This window comes from Anolis carolinensis, unplaced genomic scaffold (genome assembly GCF_035594765.1).
Source record: "Anolis carolinensis isolate JA03-04 unplaced genomic scaffold, rAnoCar3.1.pri scaffold_7, whole genome shotgun sequence".
Taxonomy (NCBI): Eukaryota; Metazoa; Chordata; class Lepidosauria; order Squamata; family Dactyloidae; genus Anolis; species Anolis carolinensis.
The window spans coordinates 23362078-23386609 of record NW_026943818.1 but is presented as its reverse complement, the minus strand read 5'-3'; the positions used below and the strand labels follow the sequence as shown (position 1 = coordinate 23386609).

Genomic DNA, 24532 nt, shown 5'->3' with positions numbered 1-24532 from the left:
TTTCAACCACTAATAATGCCTTGAAGGTAGATACATACTTATTTACTTAGGTGATCTTTCATTGTCCGAGTATGATGGCCTTCCAAGTGTTGTGTCTTGGTGGTGGATATACAATGGTGTTCAATGAGAGGCCTTTGCTTCTGCAAAGGTTTTTAGAGTGGCTTGTAGGCTTTCTGAATGCACACAGACAACATTATCATCGGCATATTGGAATTCTATATCAGGTTTTGGCTTTCAACCTGCTGAGGTTAAATAGCTTGCCATCTGTCCAACAGATGATTTCCACTCCGGTGGGAAGCTTCCCATCAACAAGATCATGTATATCATAGCGATGAAGATGGAAAATAAGGTAGGGGCAATAACACATCCCTGTTTGACACCTGATTCCATCTTAAATGGGTCACTTTGGGAGCCGTTGCTGTCCAAGACTGTTGCCATCATGTCATCGTGGAGGAGCTGCAGGAAGTCGTTTATGTAAATCGGGGATTCTCAAACTGTGGGTCCCCAGATGATTTGGTCTTCAACTCCCAGAAATTCCAACAGCTGGTAAACTGGCTGGGATTTCTGGGAGTTGTAGGCCAATGTTGCACCTCAGCGCTGGTTCACCTTGCTCTTAACACACACTCCACCACAGCAGACTTGGTTTTTACAGTTTATTTATAAAAGATAGCAAAGTCCGAATAAAAAGCAGTAAAGAAAGCAACAATCCAAATGTAAAGATAGACAGTGAAAACAGTAATCCAAATGTAAAGAGAATCTGTAGAATATAGTTCAAAGTCTCTTATACAGCCAATCAGTCATGAAAACAAGGCAGCATGAACTCCAAAAAGCAATCCAAAACAGGATCCAGGCATGAACAAAAGCAAGAATTATATTCCATGAGCATAGACAAGGCAGGAACTTAGCTTCCCAAAACCAATGTTGCTTCGTCTGAAATCCTTCCTTGTTTCTCTCCTGTTTAACCATGCTTACAGGCTAAGAAAGCATCCCTTTGTCCTTGAGTTCCCACATGTTTGTCAGCTATTCTAAGGGAATATCTGGGATGATGACCTCTTAACCTTAACCTTGTATCTCTATCTAAGGAAGACTCCTCTGACTCGCTGCCAGAGCCACCTGGAAATTGTTGATGTTCTAAATCCTGTGAAAGGTCACACTTATCACTAATTTCTGCCTCACTACTATTCTGTTTATCAATAACTTCTGCTTCCCTGCTAGCCTGCGGCCTCTGACAATTCAGAGCCTTCCACTGACAATTAAGAACCTTCAACATTTCCTGGATCAGCCTGCATAAATCTAACCCCCCCCCCCCCTCATCAGACTGAACCACAACAGCCAAAACACCTAAGGAGAACCACTGGTTGAGAACCACTGATGTAAGTGATTTCATGATATTCATCCTAGTATTGAGGCCAAAACATGTACTTGGCCCACAGTATTTTATATTTGCTAATAGAAAATCTGTATCTCCTGTCCACGGCTTCCTTCCACTCCAATCTGCTAATTTCTCAACAGGAAACCTCACTGAATAAAACAGCAATCTGGTTTCTTCCCACATCAAGGCTGCCTGTCTCCCCTAACAACAAAATACACTTATCAAGCCCATTATCTCACCCAGCCATGCTTCCATGCATATAATGCCAGGCGTAATCACCCCACCTTTTCAAGACAGGCTGCTTGTGAGACAGGTTGCAAATAACCTGGAAACCGTTATTTTCTAGGATTGCAGCTCCAAGAATCCCCTGCTGAGACACTCACTGGCCATGCTGGCAATGGGTACTAGATTTCACTAACTTCTATCATTTTGTCATCACATGAGACCAGAAAGGATTCTGGAAAATTCTGCCTATTTAGGTTTCAACTGAAATCAAAGTGGTTCACATTTTAGATGTATTACGGTATTTTCAACAGAAAGGAGGAAACCATGAAAATGAACAAAATCTGGCTACCAGTATTAAAAAAAGGTAAAACGTAAAGGTTTTCCCCTGACGTTAAGTCCAGTCATGTCTGACTCTGGGATCGGTGCTCATCTCCATTTCTAAGCCGAAGAGCCGGCGTTGTCCGTAGACACCTCCAAGGTCATGTGGCCATTGGCATGACTGCATGGAGCGCCGTTACCTTCCCGCCGGAACGGTACCTAATGATCTACTCACATTTGCAAGTTTTCGAACTGCTAGGTTGGCAGAAGCTGGGGTTAACAGCGGGCGCTCACTCTGCTCCCGGGGTTTGAACCTGGGACCTTTCGGTCTGCAAGTTCAGCAGCTCAGCGCTTCAACACACATTGCCACCGGGGCGCCCATATATATATAAAAAACTCTCTAAAATAAAGAACAATGCTCAGAAAAAAGGGTATTTCGGGCAGGAAACAATCAGGGCCAGCTAGCACCTCCCAACAAAGGATTCTCCCAGGCAGGAAGCAGCCAGGCTTTGAAGCTGAAAGGCCATTCAATGCTAATCAAGGTTTCCCTTGTGACCTTCTGCTATCTTCTATATCTATATATATAAAAGAGTGATGGCATCACGGCAATTCACAAAACAACAAAAGTACAGGCCCCCCAACCTCAAAATTTGACAACACAACCCATCATCCACACTTCAAGGTTGATACAACAAAAAGAAAAGAAAAATAAAGTCCTAATTAGAGGGAGAGCAATAATTTTTTTATGCAATTGCTGCCAGTTTAGAGGGCTAATCTCTGCCCACTTGGTTGCCTAGCAACCAAGGGACAGCCAGGTTTCAGTTAGGGGACAGGCAGATTTAGGCCTCACTTAGACTTCTTCCACAGATTATCTAATTTGCACTGGATTATATGGCAGTGTAGACTCAAGGCCCTTCAACACAGCTATATTACCCATTTATAATCTTATATTATCTGCTTTGCACTGGATTATCTTGACTCCACACTACCATATAATCCACTTCAGTGTGCATTTTATACAGCTGTGAAGAAGGGGCCTCATATAATCCAGTTCTAAGCAGATAATTTAAGATTATCAATATACAGTAGAGTCTCACTTATCCAACGTAAACAGGTCGGCAGGATAAGTGAATATGTTGGATAATAAGAAGGGATTCAGGAAAAGCCAATTAAACATCAAATTAGGTAATCGTTATACAAATTAAGCACCAAAACATCATATTATACAACAAATTTGACAGAAAAAGTAGTTCCATGCGCAGTAATGCTATGTAGTATTTACAGTAGAGTCTCACTTATCCAACACTCGCTTATCCAACGTTCTGGATTATCCAATGCATTTTTGTAGTCAATGCTTTCAATATATCGTGATATTTTGGTGCTAAATTCATAAATACAGTAATTACTATATAGCATTACTGTGTACTGAACTACTTTTCTGACAAATTTGTTGTCTAACATGATGTTTTGGTGCTTAATTTGTAAAATCATAACTTAATTTGATGTTTAATAGGGTTATCCTTAATTCCTCATTATCCAACATATTCGCTTATCCAACGTTCTGCCGGCCCGTTTATGTTGGATAAGTGAGACTCTACTGCACTGTATTTACAAATTTACCACTAATATATCACAATGAATTTAAAACACTGACTACAAAAACATTGATTATGAAAAGGCAGACTGCGTTGGATAATCCAGAACATTGTATAAGCAAATGTTGGATAAGTGAGATTCATCTTTAATATGAAATAATTACTGGGATAGAATAATGCAGAACAATATAATCTCTAAAACCAGGACAGTAAATAAACGGGAATTCCACACAGGAAACAATCGGGGCCAGCTAACACCTCCCAACAAAGTATTCCCATCATCAAAGTCTGGCAAATCCTGTTTTCTCAGGGCCACAGACAGTAGAAGCACATAAAATATCGCAAACAACACCACTCTGAAAACAAGGGAATTCCAAACAGGAAAGAATCAGGGCCAGCTAACACCTCCCGACAAAGTATTCCCATCATCAAAGTCTGGAAAATCCTCTGTTTTCTCAGGGCCACAGACAGTAGAAGCACATAAAATATCGCAAACAACACCACTCTGAAAACAAGGGAATTCCAGACAGGAAACAATCAGGGCCAGCTAACACCTCCCAACAAAGTATTCCCATCATCAAAGTCTGGAAAATCCTCTGTTTTCTCAGGGCCACAGACAGTAGAAGCACATAAAATATCGCAAACAACACCACTCTGTAAGCAAGGGAATTCCAGACAGGAAACAATCAGGGCCAGCTAACACCTCCCAACAAAAAATTCACTCAGGGAGGAAACAGCCAGGCTTTAAAGCTGCAAGGCCATTATATCCTAATCATTTTTCCTAATTGCAGCATTCATACTTGCCTCCAACAAACAAACAAAAAACAATCAGAAATATTGTATATTCACAACCTTTAGGAAATAATATCCCCTGATGGCGCAGCGTGTTAAAGCGCTGAGCTGCTGAACTTCTGGACCGAAAGGCCACAGGTTTGAATTGGGGGAGCGGAGAGAGCCCCCACTGTTAGCCCCAGCTTCTGCCAACCCAGAAGTTCGAAAACATGCAAATGTGAGTGCATCAATAGGTACTGCTCCGGCGGGAAGGTAACACCGCTCCATGCAGTCATCCCACATGACCTTGGAGGAGTCTACGGACAACGCCGGCTCTTCGGCTTAGAAATGGAGATGAGCACCAACCTCCAGAGTCAGACACGACTGGACTTAATGTCTGGGGAAAACCTTTACCCTTGACCTTAACTACCACCAATTCCTCAATACTTTATATCCCAGACCACCAGACTTCGCCACAGCAACGCGTGGCCGGGCACAGCTAGTATATATATAAAAGAGTGATGGAATCCTAGCAACCAACAAAACAACAAAACTAAAGGCCCCCCAACCTTGACAATTGACAACACAACCCATCATCCACGCCTCTAGGTTGATACAACAAAAAGAAAAGAAAAATAAAGTCCTACTTTGCCACAGCAACACGTGGCCGGGCACAGCTAGTAAATATATGAAATGCAAAATATAGAATATAGGTAAAGGTAAAGGTTTTCCCCTGACGTTAAGTCCAGTCATATCTGACTCTGGAAGTTGGTGCTCATCTCCATTTCTAAGCCGAAGATCCGGCATTGTCCACAGACACCTCCAAGGTCATGTGGTCGGCATGACTGCATGGAGCGCCATTACCTTCCTGTCAGAGCAGTACCTATTGATCTACTCACATTGGCATGTTTTCGAACTGTATATGAAATGCAAAATATAGAATATAACCCTTGACCAAATGTACACAGAATTAACATGGGAAGCGTTCCTTGTGGTGGTCATTGGTCCCTTTTGAAAATTGTCCAAGATTTAACTCTTATTATCCAGCCTGGTGTCCTTGGCAAACTATAAGTTCCCTGATTATGAACTATCTTATATTTTTGGGGGATCACCCTCAACTACATCATCATGCTTTGAGTGAACTGGAGGAAGGCAGGAGGAGACTTTGTGATGTTTGTATGGGGAGATGCATTATAGGTGACCCACAAGAGTGTGATTTCTGCTTTCCCAGCAATTCATGCTCTGAAGGAGACCCAGCCAAGCCCGGCAATTGCCTCACCCCATCTGCTTCTTCCTGCCCCACGCCTAAGTGCACAAAGCGCTCTCCCAGTTCCTCATGCTGACTTCTCATGTCCAGGGCGGGTTTGTCTTCCCCCGTGGTGTGGTCACTTCACGGCTTTAATGAGGAAGAAGCAGCTGGTCTGCGCCAGATGAACATTTTCTTTGGAAGGGAGCAAATGTGGAAAGGCCAACCCGAATTCAGCAACTCACTCCTACACAAAACTGACTTTAATAAACCCCTTCAGCCTTGTTGTTAAGAGGAAAGGGCCTTGAGCAGTGTACCCCTCCACAGGATTGCTGTGAGTTTTCCAGGTTGTATGGACATGTTCCAGAAGCATTCTCTCCTGACGTTTCGCCCACATCTATGGCAGGCATCCTCAGAGGTTGTGAGGTCTGTTGGAAACGAGGCAAGTGGGGTTTATATACCTGTGGAATGATGTCCAGGATGGGAGAAAGAACTCTTGTCTGTTGGAGGCAAGTGTGAATGTTGCAACTGGCCACCTTGATTAGCGTTGAATGCCCCTGCAGCTTCAAAGCTTGGCTGCCTCCTGCCTGGGGGAATCCTTTGTTAGGAGATGTTAGCTGACTCTGATCGTTTCCTGTTTGGAATTCCCGTTTTCTCAATGTTATTCTTTATTTATTGTCCTGATTTTAGAATTTTTTAATGCTGGTAACCAGATTTTAAAAAGTACGTTATAACCTGGTCCATATCTACACTTGCCCTGCTTACTTTGATTCCCGTTCAGGTTTATCTTCCCTACCTGTTGTATCTAATTGATGTATATCCTATTTGTAAGAGACACTCCTTAAATCAGTTTTGCTTATCGCCCAGATGTTATCCTATATTGGACCTTTAAAGACTGGATGATTGTTTAACATTTTAACTATGTCAATTTTAACTATGACTTGCTTAAATTGTTTTTAAATTGTGTTGTCTGATGTCTAAATTGTTATCTTATGATTTTATGTGATTATATTGGGCCTGTTCCCCTGTTAGCGGCAATAATGGTTGCTGACATTGGCCACCTTGATTAACATTTAATAGCCTGGCAGCTTCAAAGCCTGGCTGCTTCCTCCCTGGGGGAATCCTTTGTTGGACTCCGCAGATATATAAACTCCACTTACCTAGTTTCCAACAGTCCTCACAACCTCTGAAGATGCCTGCCATGGATGTGGGTGAAACATCAGGAGAGAATGCTTCTGGAGCATGCCACCAACAGATAAGAGTTTTTTCTCCCACCCTGGACCTTCCACAGATATATAAACCCCACTTGCCTAGTTTCCAACAGACCTCACAACCTCTGAGGATGCCTATCATAGATGTGGGTGAAACATCAGGAGAGAATGCTTCTTGAGCATGCCACCAACAGATAAGAGTTTTTTCTCCCACCCTGGACCTTCCACAGATATATAAACCCCACTTGCCTAGTTTCCAACAGACTTCACAACCTCTGAGGATGCCTGCCATGGATGTGGGTGAAACGTCAGGAGAGAATGCTTCTAGACCATGGCCAGACAGCCCAGAAAACTCACAGCAACCCGGTGATTCCGGCCATGAATGCCTTCAACAACACATACCTCTCCATACATACAGCAGAGTCTCACTTATCCAACATAAACGGGCCGGCAGAACGTTGGATAAGCGAAAATGTTGGATAATGAGAGATTAAGGATAAGCCTATTAAACATCAAATTACATTATGATTTTACAAATTTAGCACCAAAATATCATGTTTTACAAAAATGGACAGAAAAAGCAGTTCAATAACCAGTAATCACTATGTATTTATGAATTTAGCACCAAAACTTCACAATGTATTGAAAAATGGACTACAAAAACATTGACTACTAAAAGGCAAACTGCATTGGATAACCCAAAGAATAAGCGAATGTTAGGTAAGCGAGACTCTACTGTACTCATATCCTGCAGCTGGTCATCACCGCATTGCGATGTAAAGGGAGAGATAACCTAAAGTTGGACGGAGGTCTTAGGCTTTCCATTTGCCTCTCTCCGGGGTCTCAGAAAGGAAGAAATAAGGATCTTTCTGGCTGAAGGATCGGAAAGATTTCTCACACTGGGAGGAGAGGAAAGATAAGGCAAAAATGTCCTAATCTGGCGGGGATTTTTCTCCTGTTCCATACATAGCCAAGTGATTAATCCGTCCGCTGAATGTGCTCGGCATGGCATGATCCTTAGCAAGAGCAATTCTTCACTGCAAGGATATCAAATCACTTTTGGCCCAGACTTCGGGCAGATGGTTCTGGCTTAGGTGCATTTCTTTTCTGCTCTGCAAGAAAATACTTTTTTAACATGAGCAAGTTCCCAAGTGACTCAGAATTTTATTCTGGAAATCATCTTCTTCTGACAAGGGAAGCATCCACAGCAAACTTGTCTGGTTGTTAACTGACACTCTCCCAAAGGGATAATGAACATTACACATATCCAGATGCATAAAACCTCCAAAACTTTCATCCACGATCCATAAAGGCCAAATGTTTTTCCCCAAGGGTGGATATCTGATGCAACATCAACTACAGCTTGCTGAAAAGCACGTCCAAGATTTCTGCAAGCAAATCTAGTTTCATTCCGTTCCACGGTTGGCTTTTTTTGGTGCATGTTTGCAATTATAACGTGTTCGGTGTAATTTGCAAGCCAACTTGAATCCCAATTTGAGGGGAAAGATGGGATAAAAATAAAGATGAGGATGATAATAACCATGACATCTGGAGCATCCAAAGTTCAGAGAAGGGGCCTTAACACACTAACACACAACATCCTAGTTTCAATCTTCACTATCTCCAGATGGAACTGGGAAAGACTGGAGATCCACTGATATTCAGTGTAGAGTAGACCAAGCTCCAAACACAGTGGCCTCCAGAGGTCATGCCCAGGTCTAGCAGATGAAGGTCCTCCCACAAATGGGTGGCCAGGATTGGGATGGGCGGAGTTACGAGCTCTGAGGCAGGGCTGAGCTTCTATCCCTGTCCTGCGGTGCCTGCCAGGACACAGGGGGCGGGGCTAGAGGAGGGGGCGGGGCCTCTTCCCAAGTGCCTGATGGGGCTGAACCTCTATACCCCGCCCCCGTGTTCTAACAAATATACAGTGGCTCAGCCCTGTCTCGCGCTCTTTGGAAGAGGCCCCGCCCCCAACCCTAGCCCCGCCCCTTAGTCCTAAACGGCCTCTCAGGAGAGGTATAGAGGCTCAGCCCTGTCTCGGGCTCTTGGAAGGAGGCCCCGCCCCCACCCCTAGCTCCACCCTTTAGTCCTAAACGGCCTCTCAGGAGAGGTATAGAGGTTCAGCCCTGTCTCGGGCTCTTGGGAAGACGCCCCGCCCCCACCCCTAGTCCGGCCTTTAGTCCTAAACGGCCTCTCAGGAGAGGTATAGAGGCTCAGCCCTGTCTCGCGCTCTTGGGAAGAGGCCCTGTCCCCACCCCTAGCTCTGCCCCTTAGTCCTAAAAGGCCTCTCAGGAGAGGTATAGAGGCTCAGCCCTGTCTCAGGCTCTTGGAAGGAGGCCCTGCCCCCTTCCCTAGCTCCACCCTCTGTGTCCCAACAAGCGTCTCAGGAGAGGTATAGAGCAGCCCTGTCTCGGGCTCTTGGGAAGAAGCCATGCCCACTCCTCTAGCTCTGCCCCTGTGTCCTAATAGGTGCCATCACTGCCCCCCTGGATTGCTGCAGTGCCCACTAGGGTGGTTGTGCCCACTTTGGGAATCACTGGTCTAGAAGGAGATGAAGGTCCTCCCTCCACCCCAACTGCCACTGTGCTGGCTTTGGAGGGAGAGAAGAGGGAGACGCAACTCCATCATGCCTAGGTCTAGGAGATGAAGGTCCTCCCTCCATCCCAACTGCCACTGTGCTGGCTTTGGAGGGGAGAAGAGGGAGACGCAACTCCATCATGCCTAGGTCTAGAAGGAGATGAAGGTCCTCCCTCCATTCCAACTGCCACTGTGCTGGCTTTGGAGGGGGAGAAGAGGGAGACACAACTCCATCATGCCTAGGTCTAGAAGGAGATGAAGGTCCTCCCTCCATTCCAACTGCCACTGTGCTGGCTTTGGAGGGGGAGAAGAGGGAGACGCAACTCCATCATGCCTAGGTCTAGAAGGAGATGAAGGTCCTCCCTCCATTCCAACTGCCACTGTGCTGGCTTTGGAGGGGGAGAAGAGGGAGACACAACTCCATCATGCCTAGGTCTAGAAGGAGATGAAGGTCCTCCCTCCATTCCAACTGCCACTGTGCTGGCTTTGGAGGGGGAGAAGAGGGAGACGCAACTCCATCATGCCTAGGTCTAGAAGATGAAGGTCCTCCCTCCATTCCAACTGCCACTGTGCTGGCTTTGGAGGGGGAGAAGAGGGAGACACAATTCCATCATGCCTAGGTCTAGAAGATGAAGGTCCTCCCTCCATTCCAACTGCCACTGTGCTGGCTTTGGAGGGGGAGAAGAGGGAGACACAACTCCATCATGCCTAGGTCTAGAAGGAGATGAAGGTCCTCCCTCTATCCCAACTGCCACTGCTCTGGCTTCAGAGGGAGAGAAGAAGGAGGCACAACTCCATCATGCCTAGGTCTAGCAGAAGAAGGTCCTCTCTCCATCCCAACTGCCACTGCTCTGGCTTCAGAGGGAGAGAAGAGGGAGGCATAATTCCATCATGCCTAGGTCTAGAAGGAGATGAAGGTCCTCCCTCTATCCCAACTGCCACTGCTCTGGCTTCAGAGGGAGAGAAGAAGGAGGCACAACTCCATCATGCCTAGGTCTAGCAGAAGAAGGTCCTCTCTCCATCCCAACTGCCACTGCTCTGGCTTCAGAGGGAGAGAAGAGGGAGGCATAATTCCATCATGCCTAGGTCTAGAAGGACATGAAGGTCCTCCCTCTATCCCAACTGCCACTGTCCTGGCTTTGAAGGGAGAGAAGAGGGGAACACAACTCCATCATGCCTAGGTCTAGAAGGAGATGAAGGTCCTCCCTCCACCCGAACTGCCACTGTCCTGGCATTGGAGGGAGAGAAGAGAGAGACACAACTCCATCATGCCTAGAAGCACATGGTCCTCCCTCCATCCCAGCTGCCACTGCCCTGGCTTCAGAGAGAGAGAGAAGAAGAGGCATGCCAAGGCGCAGAAGCAATTGAAAGGCCCTCCATCAACCCTAACTGCCACTGCCCTGGCCTTGGAAAGAGAAAGGAAAAGGCTATGTACGCAAGGCTTAACCCCCTCCCACAATGCCGTTCGTTCCTGCTTCCTTTTATGGTATGTCTTAACTAGATTGTCAGCCTGAAGGTAAGGAACTGCTTTGTTGTTGCTTTCTTTGTTAAGTGTCATGTACAGTGCCAGGACTAAATAAATAAATGATATTGTGCTTTGAGAAAGGAAGAAAGGGAGTCCACAAATAAAAGACTCCAGCTAAATTAAGAAGCAGAAGCTGATAGCACTAACACACACCAGAGATGAGAAACACCGCTCTCATTCCCACCACTCTCGTTCCCACTACTCTCATTCCCACCAGTCGCGCTTGTGACGGGGGTGAGACTGAGAGCAAGGCCCCCTCTCTCGTTCCCACCACTCTCGTTCCCACCAGCCGTGCTTGTGATGGGAGTGGGACTGAGAGCAGGGCCCTCTCTCTCGTTCCCACCGCTCTCGTTCCCACCAGCCGCGCTTGTGACTGGGGTGGGACTGAGAGCAGGGCCCCCTCTCTCATTCCCACTACTCTCGTTCCCACTAGTCGCGCTTGTGATGGGAGTGGGACTGAGAACAGGGCCTCTCTCTCGTTCCCACCACTCTCGTTCCCACCAGCCGCGCTTGTGATGGGAGTGGGACTGAGAGCAGGGCCCCCTCTCTCGTTCCCACCACTCTCGTTCCCACCAGCCGCGCTTGTGATGGGAGTGGGACTGAGAGCAGGGCCCTCTCTCTCGTTCCCACCGCTCTCGTTCCCACCAGCCGCGCTTGTGACTGGGGTGGGACTGAGAGCAGGGCCCCCTCTCTCATTCCCACTACTCTCGTTCCCACTAGTCGCGCTTGTGATGGGAGTGGGACTGAGAACAGGGCCTCTCTCTCGTTCCCACCACTCTCGTTCCCACCAGCCGCGCTTGTGATGGGAGTGGGACTGAGAGCAGGGCCCTCTCTCTCGTTCCCACCGCTCTCGTTCCCACCAGCCGCGCTTGTGACTGGGGTGGGACTGAGAGCAGGGCCCCCTCTCTCATTCCCACTACTCTCGTTCCCACTAGTCGCGCTTGTGATGGGAGTGGGACTGAGAACAGGGCCTCTCTCTCGTTCCCACCACTCTCGTTCCCACCAGCCGCGCTTGTGATGGGAGTGGGACTGAGAGCAGGGCCCTCTCTCTCGGTCCCACTGCTCTCGTTCCCACCAGCCGCGCTTGTGACTGGGGTGGGACTGAGAGCAGGGCCCCCTCTCTCATTCCCACTACTCTCGTTCCCACCAGTCGTGCTTGTGACGGGGGTGGGACTGAGAGCAGGGCCCCCCTCTCATTCCCACCATTCTCGTTCCCACCAGCCACGCTTGTGATGGGAGTGAGACTGACAGCAGGGCCCCCTCTCTCATTCCCACCACTTTCATTCCCACCAGCCATGCTTGTGATGGTGGTGGGACCAAGAGTAGAGCCTCCTCCGCTGACCGAAGTGCCCGAGATGGTCTATACAGGGAGATGGGATCTGACAAATAGCCATCCCAAGAGCCTTGGATGAAGAACTTTATTTATAACTGGCTTCCTCGTGAATGCGTTAGGAAAGCGTTCCTCTGCTAGATGCTCTCCAGCAAGACTGGATTTTACTTTGTGACTCCCGAACCATCACAACAATATCTAGTGGAGGAAAATGTGGTGGAGTGGTGACATTCAGTGTATATTCTGAGCCAAGTAACTGAATGCTGGTAACACCCCCCACTCAGGACTATAAATTAAGGAGTTTATTGTGTTTGGTGAAGGAGAACAGCAACCTTCATGCCAACCTTCCTTTGAAAAGACCTGCACTCCCACTGGAGCCCTACGCCAAATGTTTTGGCAACTGTCCCTTCAGCCCTGAGCAGAAGCAGCAAAGAGAGAAGCAACATTCTCCTTGGAAGACAAACAGCAGCTGATCCCAGCGAGGAGGAAGAGCTGCGAGCTGCACAAACACCCACTCGCAACCACAAAGGAACACAGCACTTCCTGCTCAGTGTTTCCTCAAATGCCAAGAGAGAAATGGCTCAGAGGGAAAAGACACCCAGGTAGGCATCAGATGTAGGTTTGGAAGAGAAAGCACGCCCCACGGCAGCTCTTTTGGAAAATTAATTAGCTGCCAGAGGCTTAATGAACTGAGCTATACGTTTCGTGACGAATGCAGCAAACAGATTGGACTCTGCTGGTGTAGGACACTGGAGATGCTGGCCTCAGAACAGTAAACAGTGGCCCTATGTGCATCCCTAGGATCCTGGGAAAGAAGGGAGTAGGAATAAATGAGGGAGTGGGAATAAAGGAGGAGTTGCTGGTTTTCTAGCTTTTTCCATGGCTGACACGTCCTTCTCTTTCACGTGGTACTGCTTATCTGAAGGAGAGCCTCATACATCATCCAGCTTTCCAGGACCACAGATGGGACCACTCCTATTGAGAGGGACGGTTTATAGAAGGAGACGTTTGGTCTTCCAGCAAAGCTAATTTGAGGTCCATGATGTAATAGGGAACTCTGGCATTGACCACGATGAAGCAATAAGCAGCAAGCGGGGGTTATGGACGGGACGTCCCTTGTAGTCTCTTCCAATTTCATGAGTCTATGGGTGGTGCACAGTCGGCCTATCCCTCTCAGGGCCAATTCATTCACTCTTCCTCTTGACACTAAATAGGGATTGTCTGTCCATTTATTACATGTTTCCCCCCCCCCCCCCGACAGGACATAAAGAATTATGTCACTCCACCCCCATTTGTCCCTAGATCGTGCCTTGTCCAAGGCTCTCCAATGGAGCTCTGGTGCTTGGGTTGCTCTGGTTTAAATCTCTTAAACCAGGCTACACACAGTTCCCATCTTTGAAAAACTTTGAAAACCCAGATTAAAAGTGAACGCAAGTAATACAAAGAGCACGACTTTAAGCACGAACAAAGACAGCAGCCGTGTCCACATGAACAGATTCCGGCTTTTCAGCTTGACACAGCCCCTTAGTTCCTACTTCATACACAAAAATAGAACAAATAAACCGAGAAGGTGAGGATTAGAGAGGGAGAAAGGGGGAGGGTTATGATCAAGTGGGTTCCAAATAAGCAAAGCGAGTTTTTAAAGAAGTGGTAAACCTTCATGGTGTGCTGCTGAACTGCTGACCTGAAGGTTGGCTGAACTCCTGACCTGAAGGTTGGTAGTTCGAATCTACAAGACGGGGTGAGCTCCCGTTTGCCAGCTCCAGCTCCTGCCAACCTAGCAGTTCTAAAACATGCAGAAGTGAGTAGATAAATAGGTACCGCTCCAGTGGGAAAAGGCAAAGAGACGTTCCAAGCAATCTTGCCAGCCACATAACCAGGAGGTGACAATGCAGGCATCTCGGCTTGAAAATGGAGACAAGCAACTCCCCAGAGCCAGAAATGAGCACTACCTCCAGAAGCCGGAAATGAAAGGAGAAGCCTTTGCCTTTGTTTGTGTGTTTTCACTGTATATGACTGTAAAGGCATTGTTTGCCTAAGTATGTAAAAGCAATCCTGCCAGCAACACAACCATAAGGTGACAACACAGGCTCCTTGGCTTGAAAATAGAGAAAAACACCTCTCCAGAGCCAGAGATGAGCACTACCTCCAGAAGCCGGAAATGAAAGGAGAAGCCTTTGCTTTTGTTTGTGTGTCTTCACTGTATATGACTGTAAAGGCATTGAGTGTTTGCCTAAGTATGTAAAAGCAATCCTGCCAGTAACACAACTAGGAGGTGACAACACAGGCTCCTTGGCTTGAAAATGGAGAAAAGCCCTTCCCCAGAGAGCCTCCAGAAGCCGGAAATGAAAGGAGAAGCCTTTGCCTCTGTTTGTGTGTCTTCATTGTATATAACTATAAAGGCATTGAATGTTTGCCAATGTATGTAAATGCTGTAATCCGCTCTGAGTTTACTAGGGGAGAAAGGCAGGACATAAATAAAGTTGTATTATTATCATTATTATTATTATTATTATTATTATTATTATTATTATTATTAATGCATGACACAGCAAACAAGATAGATATGCTGGATTTCGTATCACAAAATCACAAGTCGAACACTTCCCAAGTGTCTAGGACTGTGTGATGTATTTTCGGATGATGTGTGCAGATTCCAGTCGGGTGGCCTTTTGCAGCTGGCAGATTGTAATTTTGTCAATGTCTATTGTTTCCAAATGCCGGCTGAGATCTTTTGGCACGGCACCCAGTGTGCCCATCACCACCGGGACCACCTGCACTGGTTTCTGCCAGAGTCTTTGAAGTTCAGTCTTGAGGTCCTGAGTTTTTCCTGTTGTTTTTCGTCAATGCGACTGTCACCTGGGATGGCGACATCAATGACCCAAACCTTTTTCCTTTCCACAACTGTGATGTCTAGTGTGTTGTGTTCCAGAACTTTGTCAGTCTGGATTCGGAAGTCCCACAGTATCTTTGCGTGCTCATTTTCCAATATTTTTGCAGGTTTCTGATCCCACCAGTTCTTTACTGCAGGGAGATGGTACTTGAGGCATAAGTTCCAATGAATCCTTTGCGCCACATAGTTGTGCCTCTGTTTGTAGTCTGTCTGTGCGATTTTCTTACAGCAGCTGAGGATATGATCAATGGTTTCATCAGCTTCCTTGCACAGTCTGAATTTTGGGATTATTATTATTATTATTATTATTTTATTATGACACAGCAAACAAGATAGATATGCTGGATTTCTTCTTCTTCTTCTTCTTCTTCTTCTTCTTATTATTATTATTATTATTATTATTATTATTTTCTGCAATTATAAGGTTTCCTATTTAGTTTCCTTGCTCACATAAGGTTCAGCCACAACCTAGTGTTGTTAAGACAGAGAATCTGATCATCCAAAGTGAGGACCTTTACAGACATAACCGTTGTCCATGGTTCATTTCACCAAAAAAGAAAGCCTGGGAAGGAAGGATAGCGCAAATTGCACCAAATTTTCTTACGCACAGTGAAGAGATCATCCACAAATGCTACTTTGCTAGTTCCTAGTGATAGAGAAGTGACCGTAGGAACATAAAAAGATAGACCAGCAGATTGTTAGTCCTACCAAACTGGTAACTCTTTGGCCCCAGAAGGACAATTTCTAGCTATATTGTAGAACAGTTGTGAGATAAAACTTCCCATTTCCATTTCTGCTGCTCTGAAGTGTGGATGAGAACCGAAAACGTCTGGATGGAGGCGGACGCCTTCGCCATAGCCTTTGTCGGCGCAAACAGAAACATTCTTAATCACTTCTCCGTTTTTTCTGCTTCCTGCATCAAGCGTTGATAAACTTCCTCTTTATGTCAAAATAGGACCCTTTTGCAATGTGTGAACCACCAAATATTTCAAGCTCTTTGTTATGTTCTCACTTCCCTGCTCTTGGAACATTAAAATGCGGGTGTACAAACCAGAAGCTGGTTAGAACGAGGGACGGGATCCAACAGGTAAGACCGATTTTATGCTTCTTCTTTCGTTCACAAAAGAAACCAAGTCAACTCAGAACCTCTAAAGCCGATATAACTCAGAACTGTGTTCTCTGATCTATAGAGAGGGCTCTTTTTTGCGACCTCAAACAAGCAAATTATATTAAAATTAGCTGTGCCCGGCCACGCGTTGCTGTGGCTAGGACTTAATTTTACTTTTCTTTTTGTTGTATGAACGTAGAGGCGTGGATGAGAGGTTGTGCTGTCAATTTTCATGGTTGTGGGGCATTTAGTTTAGTTGTTTTGTCCGGTGCCGTGATTCCATTACCCTTTTATATATATAGATTAGGATGATCTTCCCCAGCTCAATTTTATTTCAGCATTGAGGACCAAGTCATGGCCAGGCTCTTCCATCAATAAGCTGTCACCACCAAAATCCAAATTAAAATAATTGAGAATATGCTGAGTTTTTGTGGGGAAAACACCCATTTTTAGAACTGAAGTTTCAGCTCAAAAGAAAACACAAGGAGGGGTGGGATTTCAGTTTAAACCAGCCGATGGAAATTCAATCATTTCTGAAGAACAGCACCTCCTCTTTTCATCTGTTATCTGGATATACAGTAGAGTCTCACTTATCCAACATAAACGGGCCGGCAGAACGTTGGATAAGCGAATATCTTGGATAATAAGGAGGGATTAAGGGAAAGCCTATTAAACATCAAATTAGGTTATGATTTTACAAATGAAGCACCAAAACATCATGTCTTACAACAAATTTGACAGAAAAAGCAGTTCAATACGCAGTAATGTTACGTAGTAATTACTGTATTTACGAATTTAGCACCAAAATATCACGATATATTGAAAACATTGACTACAAAAATGGCTTGGATAATCCAGAAACTTGGATAAACGAGGCTTGGATAAGTCAGACTCTATTGTACCTTGCCTTGGAGCATGCATGACTTTGTAAGTACAGTAGAGTCTCACTTATCCAACACTTGCTTATCCAACGTTCTGGATTATCCAACGCATTTTTGTAGTCAAATAGAGTCTGACTTATCCAAGCCTCGTTTATCCAAGTTTCTGGATTATCCAAGCCATTTTTGTAGTCAATGTTTTCAATATATCGTGATATTTTGGTGCTAAATTTGTAAATACAGTAATTACAACATAACATTACTGCGTATTGAACTGCTTTTTCTGTCAAATTTGTTGTAAAACATGATGCTTTGGTGCTTAATTTGTAAAATCATAACCTAATTTGATGTTTAATAGGCTTTTCCTTAATCCCTCCTTATTATCCAAGATATTCGCTTATCCAAGCTTCTGCTGGGCCATTTAGCTTGGATAAGTGAGACTACTGTACTACTTTCTTATGAAAATGTCTAGGAATACAATGGCAGTTAGTTATACCGTTAGGATCACTAGTAGTAAGTTATTGAGAGGTGTTGATGAATCACAGAAAAGCAACCAATTGTTCAACCTGAAGGATTTCAAATGAACATCCACCTCACAACCTCCGAGGATGCCAGACATAGATGTGGGAGAAACGTCAGGAAAGAATGCTTCTGGAACATGGCCAGACAGCCCAGAAAACTCATAGCAACTCAGTGATTCCGGCCATGAAAGCCTTTGACAACACATTGAACATTCACATTCTTTTTGAATTTTTAAAGATCTATCTACAGGATTCTATCTGCAAGGGTACAACACTTTTCATAGCTTGAGAGCTACATATAGAGCTAGCTGGGAGCCAAGGGCCACATATATACAATCACAGAATTGGGATATCAAGGGCCATCTAGTCCACGCTGCCGCCACGCAGAAACACGCAACTAAAGCATTCCCCCAAAATAACAACTCAATCTCCATTTGAAGATCTTCTTCCTGAGGTCTTCCCAAAGGAAATAGTAGGGTTGCCGATTATATCCCTTCATGGCTCACTCTTCCGGCCTCCTATTTCAGACAGGTTCTTCTATAACAGTGGTTCCCAACCTGTGGTCTGTGGACCACCAGTGGTCTGCAAAAACTAAAATGTGGTCTGCGACCACGCCGTTACTACTCCGGATAATAACACAGTCCAACCAAACAATTTTTTTCTTGGTGTCTTCATTTTAAGGCTAGTTCCTGGGGTCATTTTGGGTGCTGATTCAGAAAATTGTGTTTTTCATATTTGCTGGCACATGGCATGCATCACCTTGACAGCATCACCTTCCAAGATTTTAAACAACTCTGCTGGAATCCCATCATCTCCTGCTGCCTTGTTATTGGCAATGCTTCTTAAGGCCCATTCAACCTCACTCCTCAGGATGTCTGGTTCTAATTCACTCACCACACCGTCAAAGCTATCCTCGATATAATTATCCTTCCTATACAGATCTTTTGTATATTCTCGCCACCTTTTCTTGATCTCTTCAGCTGGGATCCCATCATCTCCTGCTGCCTTGTTGTTAGCAATGCTTCTTAAGGCCCATTCAACCTCACTCCTCAGGATGTCTGGTTCTAATTCACTCACCATACCGTCAAAGCTATCCTCGATATAATTATCCTTCCTATACAGATCTTTATACAAAAGATCTCGCCACCTTTTCTTGATCTCTTCAGCTGGGATCCCATCATCTCCTGCTGCCTTGTTGTTAGCAATGCTTCTTAAGGCCCATTCAACCTCACTCCTCAGGATGTCTGCTTCTAATTCACTCACCATACCGTCAAAGCTATCCTCGATATAATTATCCTTCCTATACAGATCTTTATACAAAAGATCTCGCCACCTTTTCTTTATACAAAAAGATCTTTATACAAAAGATCTCGCCACCTTTTCTTGATCTCTTCAGCTGGGATCCCATCATCTCCTGCTGCCTTGTTGTTAGCAATGCTTCTTAAGGCCCATTCAACCTCACTCCTCAGGATGTCTGGTTCTAATTCACTCACCACACCGTCAAAGCTATCCTCTATATTATTATCCTTCACATACAGATCTTTTGTATATTCTCACCACCTTTTCTTGATCTCTTCAGCTTCTGTTAGGTCCCTGCCATCTTTGTTTTTGATCATCCCCGTTTTGGCCTGAAATTTGCTTCCGATGTTTCTGATTTTCTGGAAGAGGTCTCTTGTCCTTCCTATTCTATTGTCTTCTTCCTCTTCCATGCATTGCTTGTTTAAAAATAGTTCTTTGTCTCTTCTGGCTAACCTCCGTAATTGTGCGTTTAGTTGGGCATATTTCCCCCTATCACTGTTTCCTTTCGCCTTCCTTCTTTCTTGGGCTACTTCCAGTGTCTCAGACAACCATTCTGTGGATGAGCAGAACTAAAATATAGTCCACAGCTTCACAGTTACTACACTGTTGCAATGAGAGCGACTGATCTCACGAAACCCTCTTATAGCACCTAGGCAACGGGGATGTTGACTACTCAGGAAAAGTGCAACAACAAGCCTCCTGACTGCTGCTTCTCCTCTTCCTCCCTACCCGAGCGGAGCCGTTCCATGTGGCGCCCTGGAAGCGTGAACACCTTTGTGTCTTTGTTTTTAGATTGGTTCCTGGGGTTATTTGGGATACTGATTCAGAATATTGCATTGGATAGACCACATTAGCTCTAGATTATTAAATATAGTTTTCTGTGGGAGAGCAGAAGCCTTCCCACAGCCTTCCTTGGAGGCTTTTAAGCAGAGGCTGGATGGCCATCTGTCGGGGGTGCTTTGAATGCGATTTCCTGCTTCTTAGCAGGGGGTTGGACTAGATGGCCCATGTGGTCTCTTCCAACTCTACTATTCTATGATTCTATGATTCTATGACTACTGGATGGTATGTGTTCTGTATCAGAAACGAGAGCTGATGTGGTCTATCCAATGCAATTTTCTGAATCAGGACCCCAGATAAGAAAACCAAATCTAAAGTTGACCAAAACCTGATTTGTAACCCTTTGGGTACTAATGTTGGAGGGTCAATAAATAAATAAATTCGGAATCAGTGTTCTATGTCTTCTGTAGGGATCGACTGGAGTAGGTCCAGCGTAGGGTGATGGAGATGAGCCATTTTGCTCCTACATCAGTTTAAGGTTCCTGATCTGCCTCTCATGCTTTGAACCAAGGGCTGGCAGTCAAATATGAGTGTCAGGATTTCCTCTAATGCTATTTCAGTTCTTATTATCTCACTGCCCGGTCAGCAATGAGACAGAAAACAAGCCATGTTCAAGAGCCTTGGAACCCATCTGAAAGGACCTCCTGCAGCCATAGGGACTTGCCAATGCATTAGGATCAATGCCTGAGGTCCTAGTCTATGAACTACCATTGAAAGAGGCAGAACTGTCATGCACCAGAAGTGTTTTTCTTTCCAGATGAACATATAGGGCGTATGTGTTTGAAACACGGGCGATACTATGATATCATGTTTACACAGAGCTATACTTTGCCTATTGCTGCAATTTTAATACAGTAGAGTCTCACTTATCCAACATAAACAGGCCGGCAGAACGTTGGATAAGCAAATATGTTGGATAATAAGGAGGCATTAAGGAAAAGCCTATTAAACATCAAATTAGGTTATGATTTTACAAATTAAGCACCAAAACATCATGTTATACAACAAATTTGACAGAAAAAGTACCGGTAGTTCAATACGCAGTAATGCTATGTAGTAATGACTGTATTTACAAATTTAGCACCAAAATAACACGATGTATTGAAAACATTGACTACAAAAATGTGTTGGGATAATCCAGAACGTTGAATAAGCGAGTGTTGGATAAGTGAGACTACTGTATGTTCAAATTAGAAATGTATGGTAAAATTGGTAAGGTAGGCTGAAGCATGGGCTAAACAACCTGTCATAAATAAAAATAATAAATTATTATTATTATTATCTAGACTGAAAGGCAGTCTAGAAATCATTATTCAAGAAATTAAAATTACTGAATTGCTGATCAATTCCTCTGTTGGGTGCCATAGAAAAGAATAGGAAAGGGTTATGGGAGAGACAGTGGGTGGGGTTATGCAAATTCCACAACAGTGGAGAGAGTCAGAAACACTGGGATGTCTGTGGTGGAGGAAAAACAGACAATCTAGGATGAAATTGCCCCGTATGAAAGCTTTCACTTGGAGGAGGGGGCAGAATGATGTTTGTGAAGGACATTGGCAGGACTCTTGGACATGTTCATGAGCTCACTATAACCTGCAATGTCATTGGAGGGAGAGCCTTTGGTGTCTCCAAAGTAGTGGGAGCTATAGCTATTTATGGAGGTAGGGGATTGTCTGTGTAAGTGGCCATCTCAGCCACACACACATACATATTTTCGCTTTTATTATGTGTATAAATAATAATAATAATTAATAATTATTATTAAATACCAAAATATTAATTGTTAATTATCCTTATTTCAGAAGTCAAGATTCAACACTCGGAGAGCTATTTTCTTCTTTTTATGCCACAGAGGGGTTGGCCAGCATGATGACAACAATGAGCACCAATCCCACTATCCTCATGTTCTTCTGTGGGCAAATATGGTGGAACCCCATCTTTGCAGAGACAAAGGGGGCTGCAAACTCCTCCACTTCCACTTCCTCTCCCTCTCTGATTCCATCAGTCACAGCAACAGAAGCCGACACGATTTTCACCACCCAAATGCATTCCTCCCAAACAAGAACACTGGGAGGTTCCACCAAAAACAACAGGCCATTGTCCACGGCGAAGCCCCAGAAGCCCATAACGGAGGGGCCCAAATCTCACAACGAACATGTATTAACAGCAGTCGTAATTGGGGTCACCCTGATTATCATGATTGCCGTTATTGTCGGCATCTTCCTATGGAAGCGATGGAGGAAGGCCGCTTCGCCGCTTCCACACTGGGCTGGTCGCTCCCCCTTTGCGGATGGAGACGTGCCAGAAGTCGCGCCGGACAAAGAAGTGGCCAATGGCCTGAAGCGGGTGTCTGTCCTCTCTCTCCTGCCATGGAAGTTTAACAAGGAGACACAGCTACTGGAAAACGCAGATGGGCCCTTGTCTGAATCGAGGCAGGATCTGGACACTGCATCTAGATGTGACACTGAGGAGTCTGGTCCTACAGCAACAGGGAACTCGGTCTCGTCAACAAGCGAACAAACGGCGGTCTCTGAAGAACCAAGCGACATGGTTGACGTTCCACTTCAAGCTTACAGCCCTGAGCCTCTTAACCTGCCTCCTCCACCCAACTGGCTTGGTGGCCTCAATGGGGACCTCGGTCCCACTCAACCAGAGTCCCTTTCACTTGAGCCATATGCTGAGATCCACCGCCCGATGCCTCTCGATGCCACCTATCAAACGCCAAGCGAAGCACTACTGCTGCCTCCACCACCAGACGAACTCTTATCAAACTGATTCAAAGTGCTGTAAACTCGGAACCCTGGACTCTGTCAATTGGTTGATTGAGACAAATCACCTTCCCTGTCTCAATTCCTCCTCTGATGTTCTGGCTGTCTGCTCAGGACAGACGGAATAAATTCCAGACTCCTTTCAGTTCAGCTATCAAAAGCAGCTCAAACTTTATTGCAGTATGTACAGCTTATTTACATTGCAGACTGGACAACAACCAGACGCCATCCGACTACATTGGAGGACATGAACATTCCATTCTTATCTCTAAACATATGTACATCCGGCTAGAAAGTGGAACCTCCCAAAGTTACCCTCTAGCCATTCATCCCCAACCTATGCATTTAACCTCTTAACTACTATATTACACACACTCCTTAACTCTGTCTCATGGAATTCCATAGACTACTATTGCATATCACATCTTCAACAACTTCTTGCAAATAACAACCTCTTTGCAGAAGCCAAAGCGTTTAACAGAGAACCTGATCCGCTTTTCTGCTCAATGCTTTTGTAAGCAAAGAGAAACCACAATGCCCACATTATTAGCACTGCAAAGTCAACAGGTCCATCTCACCTGGCTTCTCATATTCTTCACCAAATGCCTTCAAGAAAGCCACAAGATGGACACAAGCATTAAGTATTATTCAGTGGTGGACTCTCATCCCAATGGCAGATCCATTTGGACCACAATACTATTTTTAAGGGAAACCTTCATGCCACGATCAACACAGAATCCTCTCTGTTGGGCTTTCGAACTCATGGCGTGGTGTTTGAACTTGGGCCCTGAGCATTGGGCAACTAACATTGATAGTTAAATCAATGACTGTGTCTTCTGCATTTGGTACTTTTGGATCGTGAAGGCACAGCTGTACTTCCGATTCAGTCTCCTTTTCTTTGAACTGGATGTCCAATCGCCTAGCCTACATGCAAGGAGCTATGACCATCAGATCGTATTCTACTCTTCTTCCCTCAACTACAGATAACTTAAGTTAGTTTTCGTAAACTACGGTACTTTTAAGTAGTTGGCTATTTAGCCACCTTAATATTGAATTTGCTAAGCACCAGTAGAAGGTTACAAGAGACACTCAATGCATTTTCTCTGTATAAGATCTTGTGATGGTTGGGGTATATGTGAAGAAAAGCCCTTCATATACAACAGTGAAGTCAAGAGAAAAAGCTTCCGGGTGGCTGCCCCTATATTTTAGAATTCTCTCCCTAAGGATGCCATACTGGCTCCCTCCTTGTTGTTCTTAAAATTCTTTTAGAAGGTATGGTCAGAGCTTAATCCGATTTAATATTGCTTTTGTATCCCTTTAATTGTAATCTTTAAAATGTATAAGCTGCCTCGACTCCCAGTCTTGAAATAAAAAATGAAATCTATGCACATAATAAAAGTGAAAATATGTATATATGTGTGTGGCTGCGGTGTCCACTTCCACAAATAGGCTCCCACTTCCACAATTCATTTATTTATTTACTATACTTATAACCCGCCCTTCTCACCCCCAAAGGTGGATTCAGGATGGCTTACACACTATGACAATTATTCAATGCCAGATTCAGATAATAACAATAACTATCGTTCCCACAATCCAAGAGACACCAATGGCCCTCCCTCCAATGACATTGCGGGTTATAGTGAAGGCCATGAACATGTCCTAGAGCCCTGCCAATGTCTTCTACAGACACCATACTGCCCACCACTCAAATGAAAGCTTTCTTACGAGGACAATTTCAGCCTAGATTTTGTTTTTCCTCCACCACAGACACCCCAGTGTTTCTTACTCTCTCCATTGCTGTGGAATTTGCATGACCCCGCCCACTGCCTCTCCCTTAACCCTTTCCAAACAGAGGAATTGGTCAGCAACTGAACATACTAGAGAGGATTGGGGAGAATTCACCATGATTTATAGGACTTGTAAGTACTGGGATGTATAGTTCACCTGCAATCTAACAGCACTCTGAACTCCACCAACAAATTCCACCAACAAAGGACCTGGAACTAACTTGGCACACAGAAACCCCATGACCAACAAAAAATACTGGCAGTCTTT

The 24532-nt window shown here is 44.9% G+C and overlaps 2 protein-coding genes across 3 annotated transcripts in view; one reads left to right on the top strand and one right to left on the bottom strand.

The window, feature by feature from the left end:
- Positions 1 to 24532, bottom strand: part of nf1 (neurofibromin 1) — a 202250-nt gene that overhangs the window by 74671 nt on the left and 103047 nt on the right. The gene's annotated exons all lie outside the window — the stretch shown is intronic.
- Positions 15723 to 23885, top strand: evi2b (ecotropic viral integration site 2B). Its single transcript, XM_008121276.3, has 2 exons — positions 15723 to 16150; positions 21509 to 23885. The coding sequence occupies exon 2, from the start codon at positions 21573 to 21575 to the stop codon at positions 22479 to 22481; it is 909 nt and encodes a 302-aa protein (XP_008119483.2). The 5' UTR covers positions 15723 to 16150; positions 21509 to 21572; the 3' UTR covers positions 22482 to 23885.

What these genes read in the sequence shown, in the direction of transcription:
- evi2b (XM_008121276.3), top strand. Translation starts at nt 21,573, where the DNA reads ATGATGACAACAATGAGCACCAATCCCACTATCCTCATGTTCTTCTGT.